A 27,628-nucleotide genomic window follows, 5' to 3' on the forward strand; every position below is an offset into this window, starting at 1 on the left:
CAGGCCACGCCTTCTTTTCATGCCACTATCCGAGCCCCACGCAGCTTTTCCGCTCGGACCTCAGCAGGAGGTTCCCGCTTCTATCAGAGGGAGTACTTCTCCTCCTCCTCCCGTTTGCCCCGCGGTCTCCGGCCTTCTCAGGCCCCGCTACCACGTCTCCGGGTTCCCTCCGGCAGTTCCCGATTTCTCGGCGGGGTTCCGCTTTGAAGCTCCTCCTTGGTGGGGGTGGGGGGCGCGGGTTCGACGCCCCTCCCCTCACGGCGCGCCTGCGCGTCTCGGGCTGTACAGGACTACATTTCCCAGCCGGCCGAGCGGCCGGCCGCGGCTGCGGTCAGGTGACCGGGTCGCCTGACCCGCGGTGAGTCAGGGCCGGGCGGGCGGGGCCGCGCCGGCCGCTGCACCTCGGTCTCGGCCCCTGATCCCCCTCGCGGGCCCCCCAACGTGAGCCACGACATTATTGGCGCCTCTCCGGGGGTCGGGCCCTTCCCTGCTCGGATCGGCTCCTAGGAATGTCCTGACTGCCCGCGGGGAGGACCTCACTCTGACCCGCGATTCTGATCCAAGACCTGGAAGTTGACAGCTTGGCAGCCTGCCCCGGGATCGGCCTCCTCTTCTCACCGTCTCGCTTCCTTCCCCAGGATTGTCAGTGGGTTCGCCCCGAGGAGAGCTGACCGCCCTGGGCCGCTGCGGGCCCCCGGCCGAGTTGAGCCACAATGTCCCCGGAATCTAAAAAGCTCTTCAACATCATAATTTTAGGAGTTGCCTTTATGTTTATGTTCACCGCCTTTCAAACTTGCGGAAACGTGGCGGTGAGTCGGGATCTGTTCTCCCTCCTTGGCCGTGCCTCTCCTAACGCGTTCCGAAAATGACAATAAACGGGAATCGTGCCGAACAGCGCGCTTAAGCCGCGCCTTCTGTCTCCCCACCTGCCCTTCCTCGTTTTTTATGCCTCAGGTCAATTTCGTGTGTCGGACGGGTCTTGCTAATATTGGACCGGGATGGGGAGTTCAACCGTGCGGCTTATTCCTCTGGTTGACCTGGGGGGTGACGTGTTATTATTTCTTGTCTGCATTAAGGGCTCCATTAGTCCTGGGAGAATTGAGGAGAAAAGAACCCCCAGGCATAGCGACAGCTGATCTTTTCCCCTTCCCTGTCGTCCGTCTTCTTGTCTCCTAGTTGACTTTCAACAAGAAGTACTGAGTATCTTTTGAGTTTTTGCCGGGGGCTTCATTTTCAGTTTTTGGAGACAAACTTCGGTGGGGATGGGGAGGGAGACTGCAAAATGTTTTCATTGATTAGCTTTATCTTTCCCGCAGCAAACTGTCATCAGGAGCTTAAATAGCACAGACTTTCACGGCAGTGGCTATACCAGGTATGGTACCCTGTGACTTTCCTTCCTGTATTACAGTAGTTAACCGAAATCTTATCAGAATCTCTGGCCATGATACCGTGATTGAATTCGTAGTGGTTGCTTTTTCTCTGTGTCTGGTCTGTTTGGCAGAACATAATAAACATGGCGAGTTTAGGTGTCATGTGGAATTAAATACTGGGTTTGAAATCCTGGTTTCATGGTTTAACACTGCGTTACGTTAGGTAGGTTACTTCTGCGAGCTGTTTCCTCGCTCAGAAAATGGGTGTGAAGCTCTTGGCACAGCGCCTGGCATTTAATAAACACTCAAGTGTTGTCATAAGTACATTTTCTCAATCCTAAACAGAGGATGTTTTATAGGATTCTTGAATCAGCCTTCCTGTCTTTGTAATTTTGTGATGAACGTGCTGTCATCGGGAGCTTTTAGATTTTTGTTAAGGTGTTTAGTCCCACTTTTACAGACAGATAATAAAGTGAAAAGACCTTCATGAGTCACTAGTACATTGTGATTGAAGCTGGGAGTGTAATGCACACATGGATATAAACACTTGAATAGAAGCACATATGGGTTCTTAATTTCTTTGCAATTAACCATTAGATGCTGACCAATACCCTCCCCCAACTCATCTTATTTGGTTATTCCCTATGCTAAACCTGATCTTACATATGACGTTTCAGAATAAAGGGGTGCTAATGTCCATTTTTTAAGCAATTAACAATACTACAGTTTTTATTTTGTCTTCCAATTCCAGCAAACCTTTACTGTTTGAAAGGATCATAAAAGAGAATAATTTACTTTGGGTTTGTGGATAGTGTCTGGAGAATGAATTGAGGACCCTCAAAATGGTTTTATCACACTGCTACAAGACATGTGTTCTAGGGCTGGGTCTGTAGTAGCTGAATAATGTTCAAGTGAGATGATTAGATTGAGTTAAATCAGTTCTGGTTTAAGCGAGTGATAACTCTGTGCCTGCTGTTTATAACTAGGAAATTTCACACAGTTGCCAGGAGTTGTAAACTAAGTTTGTAGAGCAGACTGGTTGACTTGTAGAGCAGACTGGTTGACTTGTAGAGCAGACCGGTTGACTTGTAGAGCAGACTGGTTGACTGGCCTCGGGGGCGAGACCACCAGGGATGAGATTCTGGCTTCACTCTTCCCCCAGCTGTCCAGCTGGACTTGTGGCAAGTACCTTAACCCCTCCGTGTTTCAGTTTTCTTTTCTGTAGAGTGAGGATAATAATAATACTTTATACAGCTGTCAGATTTAATAAAGAAAACATCCATAAAATACTTGGTTTGATGTCTGTTGCGGGTTACATGTTAGCTGGTTTTATGCATTACCATTCCATTAAAAGCATATTGTCCAAGGCAGGCTGAGTCCAAGGGAAATTTGATGAGACTTCAAGATTCTGTGTACGTGAAAACCTCACTGTAGGATTCAGCTTAATGACAGACTTATCGTTAAGTTCAACTAGAGAAATGAAGGTTTATGACAGAAAAATCTATAGACTCTAAGCAGATTTGGAAAAACACACTTTGGAGACAGTGACTCAAGGGTTTTGTTTTTCCCTTTTATGTGTTGTGTGTACAGCATGGCAATTATTTATGGCGTGTTCTCCGCTTCAAATTTGATTACACCATCAGTGGTTGCCATTATAGGACCTCAGCTCTCTATGTTTGCAAGTGGTTTATTTTACAGGTGAGTAGTGTGATTTTCTTTCATTTAATCCAAACTCCCTCAGCACCTTTCAAGCACGTAGTAAACTTTTCACAAGAAATTGCTGACTTGGGGGCGCGTGGCTGGTTCAGTCAGAAAGGCATGTGACACTCGATTTCCGAGTTGTAGGTTCACGCCGCACTTTGGGTGCAGAGATTACTTTAAAAAAAAAATTTGCCTACTTGGATTGAATAGTTGACAGGCAGTATTTTAGGGATTTGTTCTCTTCTTGATGCCCAGAGATGCCATGTTGTTTCAGTGTGATGGCATGTGTGCCCACTTCCTTTCATTTTACTTTTCATAAAAATAGCATCCCCACATCTCTTTCTGTGGGATTTGGAAAGAACTTCCTGTGAAATACTCTTATTTTATATCACGTTGATTAGCAGGAATTCAACCTGAGATAACTAAGCTTTCCTTCTGGGTTGTAGAACTGCAGTCCCAGCACAAGCTGAGCTATTGGCAAAGACCGATTGCAAACCCTTATTCAGTGTCTGACCCAATTCGAAGCAATACATTAAGAAATGAGTAGGTCGCATCTGTCCCTTTTTTTTTTTTTCCAATACTGGAGAAGTCCTTTACAGGTTGACTTTTGTGGGTTTTTGTTTTTTTTTTTTTTTAAGATTTTTTATCTATTTATTTGCCAGAGAGAGAGATCATAAGCAGGCATAGAAGCAGGCAGAGAGAGAGAAGGGGAAGCAGGCTCCCCGCCAGGCAGAGAGCCCAATGCCGGGCTCGATCCCAGGACCCTGAGATCATGACCTGAGCCTAAGGCAGAGGCCTTAACCCACTGAGCCACCCAGGCGCCCCCAGGTTGACTTTTAAAACAAAAGAATCATCAGAACCGATTCCTAGAAGGCATAATTGGCATTCTCTATGCGGTATTGTTTGACCGTAATGCGTTGACCTGTTACATTTTAGCATGTACATTGCCGTTTTTATCCAGCCTCTCCCGTGGTCCTTCTACACAGCTTCTGTTTTCATTGGAATTGCAGCTGCCGGTAAGTATCTTGATGTTTATTTTCTCTGTCTTCTGGGATTTACTTAAGCGTATCGTGTGTTTTGTGGGGGAAGAAGCCAAGTGATCTCATTCCCTTGACAAACTTTTGGTTTGAATTTCAGTGCTTTGGACAGCACAAGGAAATTGCCTGACAATAAATTCAGATGAGCATACTATTGGGAGAAACAGTGGAATTTTCTGGGCACTCTTACAATCTAGGTAATAATCCTCCTGGAGCTCAGTCTTTCCTTTAATTCTGTTGTCACACCATCTTTTTAGATCTTTGTTGTGTTGAAAATTGCATCCTTCCATGTTCCAGGACCTGACTTCCTAGCTGCATATGATACGGAGTTAATGTTTTAGAGAATTGCATGAAAGGCATGCACCTGCCTCATCGGCAGTCACGATTAGTAAAGAGAAAATCATATTAACCGTAATGTATTTAGTATCTGCTATATTTCAGGCAGGGACCGTTGGCTTCCTTAGTAAATCTCAGTAATCCTCACCACCTAGGGAGACCAGAAGGTATTATCTGTGTGCTACAGATGAGAAAACGGGCTTAAAAAGTGAAGTAACTGATCTGATTTAAACCATCCTTATCTGGATTCCAAAGACCACATCCTTCCCACTGAGCAGCTTTTGATAACTATGAACAAATATATTAAAATTCAAAAATGAGGGGCACCTGGCTGGCTCAGTTGTGGGGGGGTGCATATGACTCTTGATCTCAGGGTCATGAGTTGGAGCCACACGTTGGGTGTAGAGATTACTTAAAAATAAATGAATTTTTAAAAATTTGAAAGTGAGACTATATCAGTGCTGAATGATCTAGCATGTTATATATTTCCTAAGTAAAAAAGCAAAAATGGTCATTCTTTCGTGGAATCTGTCCTGAGGCTTTACCCTCGTGGTTATTGCCCAAAATTGTGGTGTTGATAAGTCTTCATAAATACAGACGTTTAGTTGTAAGGGGGTGTGTATTAAGAAACCAAACTGTAAGTGAATGATCCCTTTTCTGGGAAAGTATGCTGAAGTGTCTGATTAGATGCAGGTAACTGAATCGTGGATTCCCGCCACCCCAACCCCCGCCATAGAGTCTTTAAAGTAGAGAACTGGAGAAGTAGCATAAGCTTGTTTCCAAGTAGTCATTTCCGGAGTCCCAATAAATCACATGTTTCCAAGAGAGTCGAGCCTTTGAAGGGCAGCTCTGATTCAGGTCAGGTAGAAGGAGACCGAATTCCATCTGGGTCAGTTAGTTTTTTAGAAGGAGTCAGGGCGGAGTTGATACTTGCAAATGATCCAGGGCAGGTAGATACTTTAAAAATTATATATGCTTTTTAAAAAATCTCTTTTTCTCTCTCTTTTTAACAAATAATGGAAAAACCGCTGTAAAAACTATAAATATGGAAATAAATTCTCAACATCCTGTCCTCCCTTTTCTTCCCCCAGCTTGTTCTTTGGAAACCTCTACATATATTTTGCTTGGCAAGGGAAAACTCAGATATCAGGTTTGTGCTTTTTGCTTTGCTTTATGCACACATGTTTGAAAAGGAAGAAGAATTTCACAAAAAGATCCATTATTGCTCTGTTCACATTGTTCTAATGAACCTTGCTGCCTTAAGTCCTCTCAGATTTTAGTATTTAGTAACTTTTTCCTTATATTATTTTTTTCCATTTTATAATTTTTAAATTTTTTTAAATAAACATAGAATGTATTTTTAGCCCCAGGGGTACAGGTCTGTGAATCGCCAGGTTTACACACTTCACAGTTTGCTTATATTATTAAGCTAGGATTTTAGTTTTTGACTCTATTTTGAGCAGCAGCTCAAGGTATAGGGGAAGTCATGCCGTGTACAAGCTTGCCAGTCGCTTGTTAGACTTCTGAACCCTTGTTTTGTCTGTGCACTTCTTTGGTTAAAAGAATATGATTAATTTCTTGTGCCATTTTTCTTTTGGCTTATTAGTACTTTAACTGAAGGACAAAGGTGAAGGTATTCTGTTGAGTTTCTTGTTTGAGATTTTCACTAATGCAGTAAAGTAAACATGTAACAAGGAAACGTTTGGATGGTTTTAAACACCACACTAACTCGAACTGTTTGCATGGCCAGTGCTATCTGCTTTCTTCTTTCTTTTTTCTCCAGAGAGTGACCGAAGAACAGTGTTTATTGCCCTGACAGTGATTAGCCTTGTGGGGACAGTTCTTTTCTTTCTCATTCGGCAGCCAGATTCTGAAAATGTCCTGGGAGAAGATGAGTCCTCTGATGACCAGGACCTGGAAGTCAACGAGTAAGAAGTTGGCAATGTTCCTTTTTATTTGAAAATATATTTTGAGTGGATGTAGTTTAGAGATTCCCAACCTTTTCTTTCTTTTTAAAAATATTTTATTTATTTATTTGACACAGAGAGAGATCACAAGCAGGCAGAGAGGCAGGCTGTGCTCCCTTGTTAATCCCAAAAAGGCCTAAAATTCTCCGGTCAGAGGATCACTAAGCATTCAAAATTTCACTAAGTTTGTTAAAAGCAAAAGAGAGGGGCACCCGGGTGGCTTAGTCACTTAAGTGTCTCCCTTTAGCTCAGGTCATGATCCCAGGGTCCTGGGATCGAGACCCACATCAGGCTCTCTACTCAGTGGGGAGCCTGCTTCTCTCTCTCCCTCTGCTGTTCCCCCTGCTTGTGCTCTCTCTCTCTCTGTCCTCATACATAAATAAACAAAAGATTAAAAAAATAAAAATAAAGCAAAGGAGAAGAGTCATCTTTGGTTTGAATATGTATGTACTTATGGGTATATATTTCTGGTCCATATACATAATGTGAACTATGTGTGTGTATTTTTAATCATAAGCTAACAGATATTGGAGAAGCATTCTGTGAAGGTGAATACCACAGATTCAGCAGAAACTAAAACCCCGGTTCGTTTAGCCAGCGTCCGGTGTTGGTGCCGTGCAGATAGATACAGGCCATCCCTGTTCTCAGGGAATTCGTGGACAGAGGATTGTGTAACTGCTGGGATGCAGTACTGAGGAAGCAGTGTTGCTTAGTCCTTTTAGCATTTTGTCTTCCAAACTTAAAGCTTCCTTGTCTTTATTCTATAAGGAGCACAGACCCTGCGCCAGCCCCCCTATAAAGCTGAGGGGTACGGCAGCGAACAAGACAGATAAGTCCCTGCTTTAGTGCAGCTTAATTTTAGAGGGGGTGTAGACGGTCCTGGTGTAAAACCACAAAGTGTGTGCGAAGAAGGCAGTGCAAGGGGGAGGTGGTGGAGGGCTGGGGGCTCCCTGAGGCCTGACCCATGAGCAGGGAGGATCCGCTGATGGCCACGGCCAAGGCCAGGTGGTGGGAAGGGGTGCGGTGGGTGCCAGGGCTGCAGGGAGGCAGAGGGAGGGAGTGGAAGCGGGAGTGTCTGCAGTGGGCAGGGAGTCCGTCCCGGGAGGCCGTGCAGGGACGCAGGTTCTGTTCTCGGTGTGACTGGAAGCCGTTGAAGAGGGGTGGTGCCTGGGTGGCTTAGCTGAGCATCCAGCTCTTGATTTCGGGCTCAGGTCATGATCTCAGGGTCCTGAGATCAAGCCCAGTGTCAGGCTCTGCTCTCAGCAGGGGTTGGGGGCGGCGTCTGCTTGAGAGTCTCTCCCTCTGCCCCGACCTGCCTCAAAAAAAAAAAAAAAAAAAAAAGCCATTGAAGGAAAAAATAGGATCTGAATTTAAAGGATTCCACTAACATCCTTACGGAAGATGATTTAAGGTTGCAGAACGGTAGCTCAGTGTCCTACCTGAGCCGTCCCCTTATGCATAATTGGCCCACGTGAGGCCCTGGGAGCTGGGCGACCTCCAGGAATTCCTTCATTGGCGGTTTTGCCTCCTTGGCCTCCCTCCTCCGCCCCCTCCCTGGGTCTGTATCTGAGTGTCTGTTCCAGGCTCTGTCCGGAGGGTGTTTCGTTGAACAAACAGAGAGAGGTTCGTGTATTCGTAGAGCTTTCTAGTAGGTGAGAGAGAAGAGAAGTAGGAATCTTTTTTAAAAAAACAGTTTTTATTGAGATATAATTCACACGCTATACAGTTTACCCATTCAGAGTGTACGGTTCCGAGGTGCCTGGGTGGCTCCGTTGGTTAAGTGTCAGACTCTTGATTTTGGCTACACGGTCCCGTTACATCGTTCCAGTGAAGTGGTGGCGCCCCTGTTTTATAAACAGGCAAGTGAAACTTGGAGGCAAGCAATAACTTCTCTAAAACTGTACGAGGAAGAAGTGGCAAACCCCTGAAGCCCACGTTTCTGACCCCCCAGCTTCTCCCGCACCCGGCTGGCAGCCCAGGGGCTGGTGGTGCATTTGAAGAGTTTTCACGCCGCCCAACTTCGTTTTGAAGGAGTCCGAGTGGAGGGAGATCAAGTTCTCCCAAGGGGTCTTGACCGTATGGGAATAGCAGGGTGGAGGAGAGTTCTGTCCTGCCTGAAGTAGCCTTTCTGAGAAGGACACGTGTGGGTGTGTGCTCTCAGCCGAGTTTGAGGGAACGGTGTTCAGCTGTGCATAAAGGGTCACCCAGGTGGCCCTTGTTCTCCGAGGCAAGGATGGGGTCCCGGAGGGACACCCCGGAGCGAGGAGTGTCTCGGGCAATGGCAGCGTTTGCCAGACCACGTAGAGGACGGAGCTTTGACGAACATCCATGAAAGCATGATAGCATTTTGGTTCTCTCTTCAGTTTTTCAGGGGAAAACGCTTTGATATTTTGTTTTATTTTTCCAGGTCTGCCCAGAGCACTATGGGAAAAGCAGTGGATGCATTCAGTAAGTATTTTCTGTGTCTGAAATGTAAGAGCTGTTTGGGAACAGCCACAACATCTGCTTGGGAACGGCCACAACATCTGCCTTCCCCCTTTCCCTGGTGGCTTGGGTCGCCGGTCCTGCGGTGTTTTCGTTTCTCCAGGTCTGCGGCCCCGCAGTCCGCTCGTCTTCCCGGCGTCTCTGTAACTGGGGGCGCGCGGGCCGGCCGCCCGACTGCCCGGCCAGGGACACGCGGGGAGGCGCGGGTTGCTCACGGACTGCGCTTTACAAGGCAGTGAGGACACACAGACCGTCTCCTCAGAACCGAGTCTGGGAGAACAGTTGCGCTCGACGGCAGGGGGCTCTTCCCTCAGTGTTCTTTTTGTGTTATTCTAAAGGTGTGTATCCCTAGAACACGCACCTGCCATTCTCTGCATTTTATAGAAGAGAGAATCAAGGCTTAGAGAAATCACCTACCCAAGGTCAGGTAGCTGGGACATTGCTGAGCTGGGATTCCAGCCCAAACTGTGTCACCGGCAAAGCCAGTGAGTCCCATAACGGCCATCTTGCGGTTCCTTCAGAAACCGGCAAACATGGCTTCCGGTTCTCGTAGGGCCTGATGGGGGCCAGTTCTCTGCTTCTGCCCTAGCTCTCTCGGCCTCTTTGTCTCCCAAGGAGAGAGAATCTGACCGCTGTCTTGTGGGGGACAGCCTTTTAGGGCCCGTGTTGTTTCAGTTAAGCCCTTTGGCCTTATTCGCTCTGTGCTTGTGGGGAGTCTACAGGATGCCTTGGGCTTGGATGCAAATTCTTCATCTAATCAGCCATGGCCTGAGTCAGAGGATACAAAGCACCCAACTTCTAGCCAAGAATTCCTGTGGTCCTTTTTTAGAAAAGGCTATGGGTGTGGTAGTCTGAGTTTCGAATATATAACATCTTATCGTTCAGGCTGTTTAATCGGGCTTCTGTTACATGTATTTCTTATGTTTCAGGACCAGGTGTTTTTTTTTTTTTTTTTTAAGATTTTATTTATTTATTTGACAGAGCGATCACAAGTAGGCAGAGAGGTAGGCAGAGAGAGAGGAGGAAGCAGGGGCCCTGCTGAGCAGAGAGCCAGATGCGGGGCTCGATCTCAGGACCCTGAAACCATGACCTGAGTGGAAGGCAGAGGTTTAACCCACTGAGCCACCCAGGCGCCCCTAGGACCAGTATTTTGTTTTTGGTTTTTTTTAAGATTTTATTTGTTTTTGAGAGAGAGAGAGAGAGAGAGAGAGAAAGAGCACGAGCCGGTGGAGGGACAGAGGGAGAAGCAGTCTCCCTGCTGAGCAGGGAGCCCCACGTGGGGCTCGATCCCAGGACCCTGGGATCAAGAACCGGGCTGAAGGCAGATGGTTAACCAACTGAGCCATCCAGGCGCCCCCTTAGGAACACATTCTTAATGATATGCTGTAATTAAAAAGGATGCAGCCTGACTGTCCCCCAGCAGGACGGGAGGTCACCACAGTCGAAGGTCTTTCAGCTTTACGGGCCTAGAAACTTTTTGTCACAGGCTCTTTATTGATCAGAGGGACCAGATGGGAAAGGACTCCAACTAAACAAACCCACGGAAGTCTCAATCTAACCATTATTTTTTTAAGATTAAAAAAAATTTTTTTTAAGATTTTATTTATTTGAAAGAGAGAGAACAAGCAGGGGGAGAAGCAGGCTCCCCACTGAGCAGAGACCCTAATGCAGGACTCATTCCCAGGACCCTGAGATCATGACCTGAGCCAAAGGCAGTCGTTTAACCAACCTGAGCCACCCAGATGCCCCTTGATTTAACCATATATGATGGCATTTAATATTTTTTAGTGAGTCCTTTCATAGATACTCACTTCTTATTGTTCCCTTCTTGGCCTAGAAAGCAACATTGGCTTACCGGTGAGCCATGGAGTCAAGGAAAAGGGAGATTGATGACCCCAGGCTTATGGAATGGTCCATCCGGCCTTGGTGAGGCTTATACGGCCTCTCTGCACCATTGTGGAACCTGCTCTGCCTGGCTGCTGTGGATAGTAACCAGATTCATGATGTCCTTCCCCAGTGTACAGACCTTGCCTCAACTTCTCTGTCATTAAAATGGGGCACTAACACAATGGGGGCCAACTAGTTTCACGCGGAACTAGTTGGTTGCTCAGGAGGGTGTGGGAGTGATAGGATGTTGATCTGTCTCGTCTGAATGGGGAGAAAGAACGAGCAGCCAAAAAGATAAGGGGCGTGTAAGGTGTTACAGGGCAGGCAGATTTAGGAGCTGGTTGCTGGGCCCTGGGGAGCAACGGAAGGTAATGATGTACCAAGGAAGTCAAAGAGAAGACAGGAAGGAAGAAGACTGTCTAAGCTTTAAGTAATCCGTCTGTCTTGGTGGGGGGCATTGTGGGGGGCTTTTATTCTCAGTCATCACATTCCTTCTGTCAATGCTGTGATGCGTGTTGTACGGGAAAGGCTCCTGGTTATCTGAAAAGCACCTCATTCCTCAACTGAGTGTGTATGCTTCATGGGATTCTAGAAAGTTCTTTAAAATTTATTTTTTGGTCCTGAAGCAGTCCTAAAGTCGATCTGGAAGAATAAATCAGAATAGCCCAGGAACTTTTTGAAAAGGAGGAGGACTTTCCCTAATGAATATTAAAGTCGACTGTGAGTTCATTTGAACACTTTGGGATAGAAAGAGCCGTGGAACTGGATTCTAGAATCAGCCCCACGTCCACAGTACAATAAATACAATAAAAGACTCTTAAATAAGCAAAGTTAAGGAGTGGGCTGTGTAGGAAGATAGACTCAAATGTCGTATCTCCTAGCATTCCGGGTGGGTTCAACGTAGAAATGCAACTAGAAAAGTAACTGGAGAAACTTCTAAGGCAGGTCACTCAGACGATAAGGGAAAAAGAAGGCCCTTTCGTTGCTTAAACTGTGAACCTTTGTCAAAGCAACTTAATAGAGCTAAAATGGCAGGGAAGTTGTTTGTTTAAGTCTAAGAAATACAGGTTTGAAAGTTTTCCATCAAATTTCAAAAGATAAAAAATTAATGGTCCGTGTTATGGGGAGTAGGTGTTTCTATGCATAAGACCACCTTGCTGATGGGAATATATATTTGTGTTATTTTCTGAAGAGCCATTAGTCAGCCAGTTATCAGAAGCCTTAAAATGTTTGTGCCTTTACCCCGGCAATTCCACTAATAGGATTATCCTCAGGAAATAATTTAAGAATTTTTATCAAGATTTAATGGTTAAGAGGTGTCTATTAGGGAGAAACTGAAAGTAATTGAAATATTTCTCTATAAGGCCTCAGTACATCTGTACGGTAGATTATCTTGGTCATTAAAATGAGCTCGATGGTGTTAGAACATATTTGCTCTCTTATGTGAAAACAAATTTTGAAATTGTATACGTAATGAAATTTGTTTCTGTCGAACATTGTTTTAAGTCTGCAAGGGGATCCATTAAGCTGTAGGTGGTATTTTTTTCTCCTAATAGAACAGGTTTACTGAATATAATTCACGTGCTGTCTGATCACCCATTGAAAGTAGACAGTTCAGTGGCCTTTAGTACATACACGGGGTTCTTCATCTGTCACCTCAGTCCATTCTAGGCCCTGCTCCTCAGCCCAGGAGGAACTGATGTCCCTGTCAGCATTCACTGCCCATTTCCTCCCCACCCCCCCATCCCGCACCCCAGGCTCTCGTTAATGCGCTTTCTTTCTCCGGACTTGCCTATGCTGGAGGTCATTTTGTATACATAGAGTCGGACTCTGTGTGCTTTTCTATGACCTATTTCTTGGCTTTGGTTTTACTTACAGTCATGATTTCGAGGCTCATCCGTGTTCTAGCATGTTCTGCAGAATGGGTTCTTTGTAGGCATCATGAATAATGCTGCTGTGAACATGTGTGGACAGGTTTTTTTGTTTTGTTTTGTTTTAAATATTTTATTTATTTGAGAGAGAGAATGAGAAAGAACGGGCATGAGAGGGGGAAGGTCGGGAGAAGGAGACCCCCTGCAGAGCGGGGACACCCTCCCCAGCCATGCAGGACTCCATCCCAGGACTCCAGGATCATGACCTGAGCTGAGGCAGTCACTCAACCAGCTGAGCCACCCAGGCGCCCTGTGCATGGGTTTTTGTGTGGCTGTACATCTGCACATCTCCGTAGGCGCCTAGGCGCCGCAGGATTGCTGTGTGTTCTGGTCGCCGTGTTTCACCCTCCGGGAACCACCAGATGTCTTCTGGAGTGGTTGCACCATTTTACGGTCCCATCAGCCGTATCTGAAGGTTCCAGTTTCTCCAGGTTCTCTACTTCTTGAGCTCTTATCTGTCTTTCAGAGGATAGCTGTCCCTTTGGGTGTAAAGTGGTGTCTCGTGGTTTTGATTGGCGTTTTGTGAATGGCTAAGGACGTGGAACCTATTTCCACATGCTCGTGGGGCATTTGTATTGCATCTCAGGAGACCTGTCTGCTCAGGTCCTTTGCCCATTTTTTATGAGTTCTTTTTTTATTGCCGAGTTGTAAAAATTCTTTTCGTACCCTAGATAAAAGTCTCTCATATGATTTGCAAATCTTTTCTCCTATTTCTTAGGTTGACTTTTCATTTTCTCAGTGGTATCTCTTAAAGCTCAAAAGTTCTGAATTTTTGTTGAGGGCACATGATTTATCCATTTTATCTTTTGCGTGTGTTTTTGGTGTTCTAAGGTTTTGACAGGCCCAGGTCACAAAGATTTGCTCCTGTGTTGTCTTCTAAGACTTTTATAGTCTCCGCTCTGACATTGAGGTCTGGAATCTCTTCTAAGTTCCTTGCTGTGTGTGTTGCGAGGTGCGAGTCCAACTTCATTCTTCTGCATGTGGCCCCCTGCTTGTCCCGCTGAAAAGATTGTTGTTCTTACCCCCCTGGATTGTGTCAGGTCGAAAATTGACAGTAAATGTGAGCGTTCATTTCCGGATGCACGTGTCTGTCCTTACTCTGGTAGCACGCTCTGCTGATGACCGTCGTGCTGTGGCGTTGGGAAGGGTGAGCCCGCCAGCTTTGTTCTTTTTCAAGATCATTTTGGCCACGGTGGGCCCCTTGAATTTCCGTATGAACTTTAGGATCACTTTATCTATTTCTGCAAATGGATGACGTATTGTTTTTAAAGCACTTCATGTTTTAGAATCTTTTTAGATTTTTTTAAAAATTTATTTGAGAGGGAGAGTGAGCAAGAGAGAAAAGGAGAAGGGGGAGGGGCAAAGGGAGAAGGAGAAACAGACTCCCCACTGAGCAGGGTGCCCCACGTGGGGTCTGATCCCAGGATTCCAGGATCAGCACCTGAGCTGAAGGCAGACACTTAATTGTCTGAGCCTCCCAGGCGTCTCATTAGAGCTATTTTAGGGTCACAACAAAATTGAGAAGGAGGAGAGTTCCCCTGTGCGCCTCACCCTCACAGAGACGCGGCCTCCCCCACTATCCAAGTCCCCCTTCAATATGGTTGAGGCTGCGTTCACGCTTCATCGTCACCTAGAGTCCACAGTTCACACAGGGGTGCACTCCGGGTGGTGTATATTCTGTGGCTTTGTACAAACGTAATGACATATAGTCGCAGTCATAGTATCATTGTAGATCATGTTTTAAAAAATCTTTTTTAAAGATTTATTTATTTATTTGACACAGGGAAATCACAGGTAGGCAGAGAGGCAGGCAGAGAGAGAGGAGGGGAAGCAGGCTCCCCACTGAGCAGAGAGCCTGATGCGGGGCTCGATCCTAGGACCCTGAGATCATGAGGCAGAGGCAGAGGCTTAACCCACTGAGCAACCCAAGCGCCCCAACATTTTAAAATTTTTTGTTAATCTTCTGGTTATTCAAAAGCAAATGTACTTTGCTAATGTCATTACTTTTTTTATTAAAAATAATGTTTTAGGGGCACCTGGGTGGCTCAGTGGGTTAAGCCACTGCCTTCAGCTCTGGTCATGATCTCAGGATCTTGGGATCGAGCCCCGCATTGGGCTCTCTGCTCAGTGGGGGGCCTGCCTCCCCGTCTCTCTGCCTGCCTCTCTGCCTACTTGTGATCTCTCTCTGTCAAATAAATAAATAAAATCTTTAAGAAAAATACTGTTTTAAACCTCATTGATCCTATATCTTTTCCTGGAGATGCGTGAAAATGGTGACAATGTCTTACTGCATTTAGTCTCTCTGTATTTCCATGAGATTAGAGAAAAAAAATACCCTGTTCTGCATGTGGCAAAATTCAGGACAGATCGTTTGTGTCTTGTGTAACTTTTGTAGGGAGTGGTTGAGTTAGAACTAAAATCTGGAGCCACTGTTCGTTTAGATCAGTGACCTTAAGCTATGAGATGGGAGCAGGTTCAAAAAGATGGTTAAAGTATGCAATTGTTAGGGGTGCCTGGGTGGCTCAGTGGTTTAAGCCTCTTCTTTAGGCTTAGGTCATGATCTCAGGGTCCTGGGATCGGGCCCTGCGTCAGGCTCCCTGCTCTGCAGGGAGTCCCCCCCAACCCGCTGTCTCTGTCTGCTTGTGATCTCTGTCTGTCAAATAAATAAATCTTTAAAAAAAATATATGCAGATTCTAGACCGCATTTCCCACTGCAGATCTCCACCACATTGAACAGCATGAAAACAGACGTTAAAGCAGTCCTAAGCAAATACACGAAGCTAACTCTTCGTCCCCAGATCCAGAGAACTGAGAATTGCAGGAAGTGGTGTGGCAGCCTCAGTGCGGTCAGCAGTCTCCCCGGGTGGCAGTTGTCCTCTGGAGTCCACTCGTCAAGCCGCTCTGCACTCACTCCTTCCCCCGGGACGTTAGCTCCCTGCCGGCCATGGTCGCCCTTAGCCCAACCTTCACTCAAGTCTGTTGACACAGTCTTGTTTCTTTTCTCCGTTCCATTGTTGTTTTTTTAGATTCAAGCTGGGGAATGTGTGGGGCAAAACAGCACTGTAGGATGTAGCGAAGCAGGTGGAGAGAGTGTTTTATTCACCGGCCAGATTAAGTTCTTCCCTTCAGCCTCTGCATCCTTAACCTTGGTCCCACTGGATCTGTCTGCTGGCGTTACCGACAAGAGGTGTCTGGGTTGAGTAAGTGTATTAGAATCTTGGGGCAATTAAAATCGCATTAAGCACTCTTGCATTGTTTTCTTTCTTACAGAAAAGTCTCTGAAGTTATGTGTCACCAAGGAGATGCTGCTCCTTAGTATTACAACCGCCTATACAGGTAATGGGGCTGACAGTGGCCTGGGTTTTCTGTGGCTGCGTCATGACTGTGAGGACTGAAAACAACCACCACGTGATTCTTTCTCACAGCTCTCCGCACTGATGGGGCTCAGCTAAATGATTCTTCTGATGGTCTTAATTGAGAACTCTTCTGGGTGCTGGTAGAGGCAGCTGGGGCCACAGCTTCTGGATAGTTTCCTTTGCATGTCTGAAGGGGTCAAGTTCAAGGCTGGGTCTTTGTTCACAGTAGTCTCTGTGGCTGCGTGGCCCCCTCCCAAGTGGTCCCTTCTTCCGATCCAGCAGGAAGGCCAGATTGCTTAGGGGCTCCAAAAAGAGCAAAAGGAGAACCAACCAGACTTGCCGAAGGCTTGAGCCCGGTGTCACTTGGACTGCGTTTCAGTGGTGGAAGCATGTCATAGGGCCAGCGCAAATTCAGCATGGGAGGGTTCTACCAAAGTGTTGACCCCGGGAGGCATTGCAACCAGTGATTTTTTTTTTTTTTTATTTGACAGAAAGATCTCAAGTAGGCAGAGAGAGAGGAAGGGAAGCGGGCTCCCTGCTGAGCAGAGAGCCCAATGTGGGGTCGATCCCAGGACCCTGAGATCATGACCTGAGCCAAGGCAGAGGCTTTAACCCACTGAGCCACCCAGGTGCCCCACAACCAGTGATTTTAGGGCAAAATGGAGCTCTGCAGAAAATAACTGAGTGGATTCATACACTTTCTATGAAATGGAATGAGCTCTGTGGTTTCCTGGTGGCTCTGGAGCACTCTCGGATCTTCAGAATGATAAGGAAATTTCCTTTTAAAAAGTGCTATTATGGGTGGCTCAGTGGGTTAAGCCGCTGCCTTCGGCTCAGGTCATGATCTCAGGGTCCTGGGATCGAGTCCCGCATCGGGCTCTCTGCTCAGCAGGGAGCCTGTTTCCCTCTCTCTCTCTGCCTGCCTCTCCATCTACTTGTGATTTCTCTCTGTCAAATAAATAAATAAAAATTAAAAAAAAAAAAAGAAGTGCTATTATGTCGAGGTGCCTGGGTGGCTCAGTCAGTGAAGCATCTGCCTTCAGCTTAGGTCCTGGGATCAAGGGCGCTAGGGTTCTGTGCTCTGTAGGGAGTCTGCTTCTCCCTCTGCCCCTCCCCCATTCACACTTGTGTGCATGTGCACTCTCTCTCTCTCTGAAATAAAATCTTTAAAAAAAAAAAGTGCTGTCATGTTAAAAAAAAAAGTTACAATGGGCCAATGTTACTTATGCCTTTATTTACCTTTCAGGTATAAACATCTTTTTTTGAGAAATAGAATGAATGGCAGACATCTTTAAAATTCACTTAAGTTTTGGTAGATTAAGGAATGAGGTCCTCTACTGATTGACCTTAATTTTTTTAGCCCTAATTTTTAAAACTTCCTTTTCTGGGAAAAAGAGTTGAATGAAGACATTTTGCCCTTAAGCAGAGGAGGATAGCATGCATTGGTTTTCCAAACCCACTTCCGGTTAACCTTGGAGAGCAACTAATAAGGTCACGGTGCTTCAAAAATCACGATTACAGACTTGCATGTGTACCGTCCTCTGTCCGTCCCATATCCACACAGGATCATTTTGTTTGTTTGTAAGATTAATTTATTTGAGAGAGAGAGAGAGCCTGCTTATGCATGCGTATGCACACAAGCACGAGCAAGGGGGAGGGGCGGAGGGAGAGAGAATCCACACGGAGCACTGAGCCCGTCCTGGGGCTCGATCCCACAGCCCTGAGACCATGACCTGACCTGAAATCAGGAGTCAGATGCTCAACAGACTGAGCCACCCAGTGCCCCAAAGGACAGTTTCTCTCTCTCTCTCTCTCTTTTTAAAAAGATTTTATTTATTTATTTGACAGAGGAAGACACAGTAAGAGAGGGAGCAGAAGCAGGGGGAGTGGGACAGGGAGAAGCAGCTTCCTGAGGAGCAGGAACCCCAATGCCGGGCTGGATCCCAGGACCCTGGGGGTCATGACCTGAGCCAAAGGCAGATACTTAATGACTGAGCCACTCAGGCACTCCCAAAGGACGGTTTCTAACAGAAGGTGTAAAGGGTTTGCTTATTTGAGTTGTGTATTCTTATCTGAAACACATGGCAACTGCCATCTTGTGGCTAATTCCGTTTCATCAGCCACACAGCATTAAGACCCCTCTGCTTGTAGGGAGTAACGCATCAGGCCGAGTGAGTTTTACTGTGTACGTGTATATAGCTCAAATACCACCATCCATGAAGAGGAACCAGGAATGGAGATTGTGAATGTGTAATTGAATCTGCTTTTTTCCTAAAGGTCTGGAATTGACTTTCTTCTCTGGTGTCTATGGAACGTGTATTGGTGCTGTAAATAAATTCGGAACGGAAGAGAAAAGCCTTATTGGACTTTCTGGCATTTTCATTGGCATTGGAGAAATCTTAGGTTGGTCTGAAAAAATGTTCCTGTGTGAAATCAGTTCACTGTTGTTATCATAGGTATTGTAAGTGTACTTCACCTCTCTGTCCTTGAATTTTAATTTCCTTGCTTATTTTTACCCAGACAGGTAGGTCTTTGGGTTTTTTTTTTTTTTTAATTATCATTGTTCTAAGATAACTATGAGATGTTTGCCATCTAATTCCCTGTCAAAACCATACATAGGAAAGCTTGTAGTCTCTCTGAGCTTTTTCTCTTAAAATTCTTAGGGAAAGTGTCTTCTGAATCTTGGATGCAAGCTGGATGCCCCGCATAAGTCCTGGGTCCGCAGGCTACCTTCTGTCTGATGTGGTTGCAAGTTTGGAGGTTCCCATGGACCCCCAGGAAAATGCTGTACATGCTACTAAAGCTTATGAAGGATGCAGGTGAACAGGCAGGTGAAGAAGCACACAGGGTAGAGACCAGGAGGGTCCCGAGCGCAGGAACCTCTGTCCCGTATGGTACCTTCCCAGTATGTGGATGTGTTCCCCAGCCAACCTGGGTAGCTCTCCCAAACCCATCGATTAGGGGTTTGTGCAGACATTTCATTACAGAGGAAGGGTTGATGAGGTCATTGGCTAATGACAGTTGAACTCAATCAACAACCCCTCTCCCCTACCCCAGGTCTGGGGGTCGGGGCTGAAGGTTCCAATCCTCTAAGCATGCCTTGGTCCTTCTGGCAACCAGCCCCCATCCTGAAGTTAGCTGCACCACCCCACACCCCTCAGGGATCACCTCATTTGTATAAACTCTGGTGTGGTCAGAAGGGAGTAATGGAGAACCAGCAGGAGACACACCTGACCCTGAGGACATTCGCCGGGTTCTAGGAGCGGCTCTGTGCCAGGCAGTGGGGAGGAGGACCAACAAGGAAAAAGACCAATCTTTTTTTCTGTAGCACAGTAGGTATTCCTCTTTTTTTTTTTTTTAATGTTTTTTATTCAAATTCTAGTTAATGTACAGTGTAATATGAGTTTCAGGTGTACGATGTAGTGATTGAACACTTCCATACCCCTCCCGGGGCCCGGCACACCTGCGGGTATCCCTCGGTCAGCAAAGCGGGTTCCATGCCGGGAGTGTGTGTTGGATATTGTCCTGCAGGAGGAACTTTCCAGTTTGTCAGATACTTACTATGCATCCATTGTATGAATAAGAGACTCCCTGCCCACCTGGAGCTTATGGCTGAGGGAAGAAGACAGATGCTAAAAACTCGTAGGACCCTTGGAATGGCCGGTGGTGGTCAGCACGACCGGGAGAGCAGAATTCTGTGGTTTCTGTTCCTTCCTTTACTGCGCATACCTCGATCTGTACCGGCTGTTTATATGTATCTGAACCTGTGGAATGTAGTTAGAGCAATCGTCTTAATGTTTTTGCTCATTCTCATATCTGCGACAGTTCTGGGTTTTTAAATTTCTTCGGAGAGCTTTATTGGACTATAACTCACGGGCCATGCATGTCACCCACTTAAAGTGTACGGGTCAGTGTTTTTAGTTACACCCACAGGGCTGTGAGTCATCCCTGCAGTCTAATTTTAGAAACTGTTTCTTGCCCTTCCCCAGACAACTGCTAACGTCCTTGCTCTACGGATTTGCTTACTCTGGACTTTTCATATGAATGGGGTCACAGGATTCATGGTCCCTTAGCTCTGGCTTCTTTCATTTAGCATAATGTTTCCAAGGTTCCTCCACGTTCTAGCACATACCAGCAGCATCCTTTCTTATGACTAGATAATATTTAATTGTACGGATCTATCCCATTTTACCTAGCCGTTCGCCATTCCCTGGACATTTGGGTGGTTTCCACTTTTCGGCCAGTGTAATTAATGCTGCTGTGAACACGTATGTATGGTTGCTGTCCGGATTTATGTTTTCATTCCCTTGGGTTCTGGAACTAGCACCGGAATTGTTGGATCCTATGACACCTCCACGTGTGTGACTGCTTTCTCTCCTCATGGTGGGTCATGCTTTCCTGCTGCTTTGCCTGGTCGCACTGGAGATACCAGACTTTGTGAACTCTGCCTGGTGGGGCGCTGGATAGTTTTGTATTCTTAAAAATATTCTTTTTTTTTTTTTTTTTTAAGATTTTATTTATTTATTTATTTGACAGAGAGAGAGAGGGAGAGAGCACAAGTAAGCAAAGCGGCATGGAGAGAGAGAGGGAGAAGCAGGCTCTCTGCTAAGCAGGGAGCCTGAGGCGGGGCTCAGTCCCTGGGATCATGACCTGAGCTGAAAGCAGGCACTTAACCAACTGAGCCACCCAGGCGCCCCTAAATATTCTTGAGCTTTGTTCTTGGCTGTGGTTCACTTACTTGGAAACAGTAGGACTCTTTCGGGGCTTTTGAGGTTTGTTGCACAGAACCAAAGCAGTGCTCAGACAAGGGCTAATTATTCCTCACTCTTGAGGAAAGACCCTTCTGTGCACACCCAGTGCCTTTGAGTCATGAGATGTCCTGTCTGGCTTGAGGGACAAGGCCCCCAGCCCAGGGCAGGGTCTTAATACATCTAATATAGCTAACCCTTCTAGACAGTTCTTTTGCAGCTCTCTGCTAATTTACTCACAGTCTGTGCTGATCAGCACTTAGGGAAGACTCAGAGGAACCCTCTGTAGATCTTTGGAATTGTCTCTCTGTGCAGCTTTCCTTTCTCATAGCCTGTTCTGGAACTTTGTAGCCACCTAGGTATCCCTCCATTCAGGGAGGGCTGTGGGCTCCACCTAAACTCCCCCACGTCCCCCACCCCTGCAGCCCAGCCTCAGCTTCTCTCTAGACCAGCAGCTGGGCAGTAGCGGGGCTCCCCTCCTTCCCTTCTGTCGCAGAGATCACTGCCCTTTGTCATCCGATGTCTCGTGTCTTCAAAACTACTGCATCGTATTTGTTGTACATTTTTTTTCAGGCAGGGGCTGAATCCACTCCCTGTTACCACACTGACCTTGGAGTCTATTCTGATTCTTGAAATTTCTTCTGTTTCAGTGGTTATTTTTTATTTTTAGCATTTGTGCTTGCTTTCCCCTTGATTAAACTAGTTGTTGGATGCTCTGTTTTCTTTATCTTTTTCAAAGAACCAAAATTTCAATTTATTAATCTGGCCTTGTGTTTTTCTGTTCTCTACTTCATTGGTTCTGTAGGTGGAAGCCTCTTTGGTCTGCTGAGCAAGAATAATCGTTTTGGTAGAAATCCGGTTGTGTTGTTGGGCATCCTGGTGCATTTTATAGCTTTTTATTTGATATTTCTCAACATGCCTGGGGATGCCCCTATTGCTCCCGTTGAAGGGACCGATAGCAGCGCTTACATCAAATCCAGGTATAGTGACTGTCATTTTTCTAGTAATTTAAGGAAGGATGGGAGGTAACGGTGGCTAGATGTTCATAATGGAGCAGTTAATCATTTTCTGAAATTCTGTTTTCTTTATAAGGTCCTCTGGCAAATGTTGATTATTTTAAATCAGAGTTCATGGAGAATCCCAAGTTATTTTTGCAATTGTTAGTTTTTTTTGTTGTTGTTTTTTTTTTAAGATTTCATTTATTTATTTGACTGAGATCACAAGTAGGCAGAGAGGCAGGCAGAGAGAGAGAAGGGGAAGCAGGCTCCCTGCTGAGCAGAGAGCCCAATGTGGGACTCGATCCCAGGACCCTGAGATCATGACCTGAGCCGAAGGCAGCGGCTTAACCCACTGAGCCACCCAGGCACCCTGCAATTGTTAGTTTTAACCTTTTGGCCCACTAAATGCTTTTTTTGATCTGTGAAAGGACATACAAGTATCCGATGTGATCCTGTAGCTGCTCTCTGAGCAGTGAACAGTGGGGAAGGGGTAGGCCATCCTGTTCATTCACAGCTGGTTATGTCCATTTTGAGGATCTTACTTCCCTGCACTCAACTCAAATCCATTATAGATGGATACATTAATGCCCAGACACACCATCCGGGGTGAGGTGGGGGGCCCTGCCCCAACCCAGTTCATAGACCAGACTTGGCTTGGACTGTGCAGGTGAGTGCATTTGAGCATAAATTATTACTTTCTAGCATCCAGTGTTGATTTCTTCTTATTTCATAGTGTTTAAGCCTTGAAAGCGAAATGCTCCTGTAGGGGAATGCTCTGACGTTGGAAAGGGCTCTAACACATACTGTTAAGAGTGCTCGTTCGAAATTCATTTTCCCGTTTGTGCAGCAAAGAAGTCGCCATCTTCTGCAGCTTCCTGCTGGGCCTTGGGGACAGCTGCTTCAATACCCAGTTGCTTAGTATCTTGGGCTTCCTCTACTCCGAAGACAGCGCGCCGGCCTTTGCCGTCTTCAAATTTGTGCAGGTGAGCTCCCCTTCCGGTGGGGCTGATGCCAGGTTCCTGGGCTTCTTTTTTTTTTTTAAAGTGCTTTAACATTGTTTTCTCGATGGTTCTGAAACGAGAGTCAGGGGCATCCTTGAAAGTATTTCTGATTGGACTGAGGAAGCAGCGATGGGGCGTGATCCCCCCACCCCCGCTAGTGCAAGAGATTTGCTGTTCTGGTTTTAGTGTGGAGATTAGAGGCTTCCTGCCTTAGGTACCAGAGTCCCTTTGTCCTGTAGACGAGCGCATTTCTGACTGGGTGTGTACGTTATTTTATTACTCAGTTTCTCACAAAAATACTATTTTATTTATTTATTTAAAGATTTTATTTGAGGGACGTCTGGGTGGCTCAGTTAGTTAAACATCTGCCTTCGGTTCGGGTCATGATCCTGGGGTCCTGGGATCGAGTCCGACATCGGGCTCCTTGCTCAGTGGGGAGCCTGCTTCTCCCGCCCCCTCTGCCTGCCTCTCTGCCTGCTTGTGCTCTGTGTGTGTGTGTGTCTCTCTCTGACAAATAAATAAATAAAATCTCAAGAAAACAAAAGATTTTATTTGAGACTAAGAGCAAGTGGGCCCACATGAGTGTGGTGGGGGGCAGCGGGAGAAGCAGGCTCCCCGCCAAGCAGGGAGCCTGATGCGGGGCTCAGTCGCAGGCCCCCAGGATCATGACCTGAGCCAGAGGCAGATGTTTGACTGACTGAGCCACGCAGGCGCTCTGCAAAATCGAATAACATTTCCGCTTGCCTGAGCTGCCGGCTCTCCGTGGGAGTGTAGGGTGCGCATCTGTGACCTGGTGGCTGATAAAGTTCCATCCGGGCAGAGGGTGGCGGGGCTTGCTGGGGAGCAGTGGGGTCGCCCGAGGGCGTCTTCTGACCCGTTCTGTTTCCACTCAGTCCATCTGCGCAGCCGTGGCATTTTTCTACAGTAACTACCTTCTCCTTCACTGGCAACTCCTGGTCATGGTGATATTTGGATTCTTTGGGACCATTTCATTTTTCTCTGTGGAGTGGGCAGCCGCTGCCATCGTGGCCCGGGGCTCTGACTACCGGAGTATTTGACCCGGGGCACCAGCGAGGTGCGGCGCTGTGGCGCACGACGCGCGGGACGTCGGCTCGGCTGAAGAAGCCACCTTCAGCGTCCGCAGAGTGCTGGACGCTGTTCTGGAAGGAAACACAGAGAATCAAGACTGCTCAGTCAGTCAGGGTTGGTGTTCAAGTTTACAGACATTAGCTATTTAAAATAAGCAGAATAAGGGAAACTTGTTCTGTCAATTATAATCGTTCAGAAATGTTGTTTTGCAAGTCCTCTGTCTCAAGTTCCTTATCATCATGCTATAGAGTGTAAATGTTTTCTTGCCCTCCTGTTCTCCTCGAAAGATGCTGCCCCCATTCAGAACACTAGGCCGTTTGTCAAGCGAAGATTCTTGCCCGGTGTGGGGTGTGTGCTGCTGTGTGATGATGGGGAGCATATACAGCCCCCGTATGTGTCTGGGAGTGATGTTTAAATAAACTGTGAGATGCTGAAGTGGAATCTTTGAAAAGATTTGCACTTTCTTCCTCCTTAAACGCTTTGTTTTGGTAAGTTTCCCTACCTTGTCATGCGTAGCAAGGAGTAACTAATTATTATAAAACAAGGTGAAAATTGTCCAGAGTTTTTAAAATGAATCTAACATGTAAATGAACAAAAACACATTTAAAACAATATTTTTTTTAAGATTTTATTTTTATTTCTTTGAGAGAGCGAGAGCAAGCATGGGCAGGGGCAGAGGGAGAGGGAAAGACAGACCCCCCGCTGAGCGGGGAGCCCAATAAGGGACTCGATCCCATGACCTGGAGACCATGACCTGAGCCAAAGGCAGATGCTGAATCCACTGAGCCACCCAGGCGCCCCCCAAAACACATTTAAACAACAACAACAATACACATTTACTGGAGAAGGATTTTTGCTAGCATTTTCCTAGAAGACGCAATGCAAAAAAAGAAAGAAAGAAAGAAAAAGGGACATGTAAGCTGTTCTGCGGTGATGCACGTCCTTCTGGGGATGCAGCGTAACTGTCTGGGAGGGATGTTTATTTTTATTTTTATTTTTTTAAAGATCTTATTTATTTATTTGACAGAGAGAAATTACAAGTAGATGGAGAGGCAGGCAGAGAAAGAGAGAGAGGGAAGCAGGCCCCCTGCTGAGCAGAGAGCCCGATGCGGGACTCGATCCCAGGACCCCGAGATCATGACCTGAGCCAAAGGCAGTGGCTTAACCCACTGAGCCACCCAGGCACCCTGGGAGGGATGTTTAAAGGGACTCACTTTCCTCCGTAAGAGCTTGCCTACAGATTCTTTCTAATTGACATGTAATTCAGAAACCATGAAACTCACCATTTTAAAATGTACAATTTAATATTTGTTTTTTAGTATATTCACAAAGTTGTACAGATAAGCAGCATGGTGTAATTCTAGAACATTCTCATCACCCCAGAAAGAAACCCCATGCCTTTTAGCAGTCATTCCCTATTGTCTGGCCTCGTGCTGGCAAGCACTACTTTGCTTTCTGTCTCTGTGGATTTGCCTGTTTGGACATTTCTTATGAATGGGAGAACTCATGTTTACCTGTGAATTTTAACTGTACGAATGATGACTTTTACAGCAAGGTAAATTCAGCCAGGAGGACAGATAATACTTTGTTTTCTATTGTTCTTTTTTTTTTTTTTAAACCTGCTAGAGTTTTGTAGATTTTTATAGTTGGCTTACAAATTTGAAGAAATTCAGTGGAGTGTGGTTTTCAGACTTGATGGCACACGTCCTGCAGGGAGTCCGAAAGCTGTGTGGTCAGCTCGACTCCGCAGAGAAATGGCATTTCTGTGAAGCACTAAACTCTTGTTCCAGGTTGTGTAAAGTTCTGGTTTTCTTTCTCAGCGTTGCGATAAACCCAGTTGTTTATTGATCGTATCTAAATAATTTTGTAAATGCGATTGCACAATGAATACAAGTGATTTTATTGTCTCTTTAAGCACAGGACTGCTTACCTGGGTGTATTAGTTTTCTATCATGGTCTAATCATAGGTTACCCCAAAACTTAACCCCTTAAAACGACACACGCTTACCATCTCACGGTTTCCATGGGTCAGGAATCGGCGTGGCTAGGCCTGGTTGTGGGCTCAGAGTCTGTCACAAGGCTGGGTTGGGCTCCACTGGGGAGAGAGCCCCTGCTCCGCTCCCTCCTGCGGCTGTTGGCAAAAGTCAGCTCCTTGCGAGCTGCTGGATAAGAGTCTTCGCTTCTCATGGCTGCGGCCTGAAGGTCACGCTCTCTGTCCCTTGTTACAAGGGGCTGTCATCGCGGCAGCTCACAACACGGAAACTGTCTGCATCAGAGAAAGCAAGTCAGAAAAGCCAGAGAATGGTAGCAAGACAGAAGTCATAGTCTTTTGTAACTTAATCTCAAAAGGGACATCCCAATACTGGTGCTGTATTCTCTTTGTTGGATGCAAGTCGGTAGCCCCGGATGGGGTATTCTACACGAGGTGAGGACCAGGAGTCAGCGAGCCTCTGAACCGACTTACGAGGCTGCTTATCACACCAGGCTCACACTCCTTTGCATTTAAGCTCACACGGGCGCTGCGTTCCCACATCCCACCTCCTCCTGGGCTCTAGCTCCATGTGCTCATAACAGATCCACAGAACGAGGCTGGCAGAGGTTAAGTAGCTTCTGGAAGTGACACAGAATACTTCCCTCCCAGAAAGCCGCAGCATCTCATCCCACTGGGAGGATTCCTGGTAACTCGGGTCAAGAAGAAACCGAAACCAGGTGTGGTACATCGTCAGGGAAAACCCCTCCCAGGCTGCGTCCCACTGACCCGGGCAATCATACTCACTTGGAGTTCTGTACTCATGTTGTATTTTCGGGGCTTTGGCTTTCATTTGGTTTTTTAATGTCTATAAATAGCGTCGATTTTGGTGGGCTCCTTAGATGATGGGTAACCCTAAGCGCGTCTTTTAATTTTTTTTCATACTTGAGTTAAAAAGGAAATGTGACCATGAAATAAAGAGTTTAGTTTTTATACTTGTCTCATACACTGTCAGATAATTTTATCTTCACATCTGTGTGTAGTAAAAGTCTTAGCTTGGTTTCACATGGGGGGGTGTGTGTGTGGATATGGGTGTGCTGATCTTTTATCAAAAATTTAATAAGGTATATATTGAAATTTGGTCGAGACCTTGAACAGCCTTGATTGAATCACGATGTCTTCTCCACTAGTGTGAAGAGTTCCCCATCCCCTCCCTAGAGTTCTCCCATACAAAGGCTTGAAAACTGTTGGTGGGACTATGAAAATAATGCGTGCAGACTCTACGGGTAGGGCGGTTCCAGAAAAATCTAGAATTACCATATGAACACCAAACGAACACCATACATACCCATTTCTGGATATGTACCCAACACCGCTGAAAGCAGGAACTGGAACAGATACCTGTAGAACCCGTTGATAGCAGCATTATTTACAGTAGCCCAAAGGTAGCAACAACCCAGGTCTCCACGGACAGATGAACAAGTGAATGAAATTGGGTGGTCCATACCATGGAGTATCGTTCAGCCGTGCAAAGTGCTGACCCCTGCAACGGATGAACCATGAAAACACGACGCTGGGACATGCTTGTCACAATAGAACAAATAAGCTACAATTCCACATGCGTCAAATACCCAACACAGCCCCGTTCATGGAGACAGAAAGTAGAGTAGTAGTCGCCAGGGCCTGGGTGGGCAGAGGAACACTGAAGTGTGTTTAATGGTGTTCAAAAGAAAACCACGGGCCCCAAATGGCGT

General features: G+C 46.3%; 1 protein-coding gene across 2 annotated transcripts; it reads left to right on the forward strand.

Annotated features, from left to right (window-relative positions):
- Positions 1-214: 214 nt before the first annotated feature.
- MFSD11 (major facilitator superfamily domain containing 11) lies at positions 215-26,867 on the forward strand. 2 transcript variants are annotated; one of them, XM_082705309.1, is made up of 14 exons: positions 215-358; positions 639-809; positions 1,317-1,372; positions 2,961-3,068; positions 4,008-4,087; positions 4,209-4,305; positions 5,536-5,594; positions 6,228-6,372; positions 8,819-8,859; positions 15,984-16,049; positions 18,347-18,472; positions 21,623-21,797; positions 22,663-22,798; positions 23,710-26,867. In XM_082705309.1, the coding sequence occupies exons 2-14, from the start codon at positions 714-716 to the stop codon at positions 23,872-23,874; spliced, it is 1,350 nt and encodes a 449-aa protein (XP_082561435.1). In that variant the 5' UTR covers positions 215-358; positions 639-713; the 3' UTR covers positions 23,875-26,867. The 2 variants fall into 2 exon arrangements, with proteins under 2 accessions (XP_082561435.1, XP_082561436.1); XM_082705310.1 differs by having other exon boundaries at positions 330-358; positions 4,033-4,087.
- The last annotated feature ends 761 nt before the right edge of the window (positions 26,868-27,628 follow it).

The sequence above is a fragment of the Mustela nivalis genome (genome assembly GCF_964662115.1).
Source record: "Mustela nivalis genome assembly, chromosome: 17".
Taxonomy (NCBI): Eukaryota; Metazoa; Chordata; class Mammalia; order Carnivora; family Mustelidae; genus Mustela; species Mustela nivalis.

Bases quoted from the DNA above. Each gene is read 5' to 3' on its own strand.
- MFSD11 (XM_082705309.1), top strand. From the start codon at position 714: ATGTCCCCGGAATCTAAAAAGCTCTTCAACATCATAATTTTAGGAGTT. The intron at 8,860-15,983 runs GTAAGTATTTTC...TCTTTCTTACAG, and splicing joins AAAAGCAGTGGATGCATTCA to AAAAGTCTCTGAAGTTATGT. The intron at 16,050-18,346 runs GTAATGGGGCTG...TTTTTCCTAAAG, and splicing joins TATTACAACCGCCTATACAG to GTCTGGAATTGACTTTCTTC.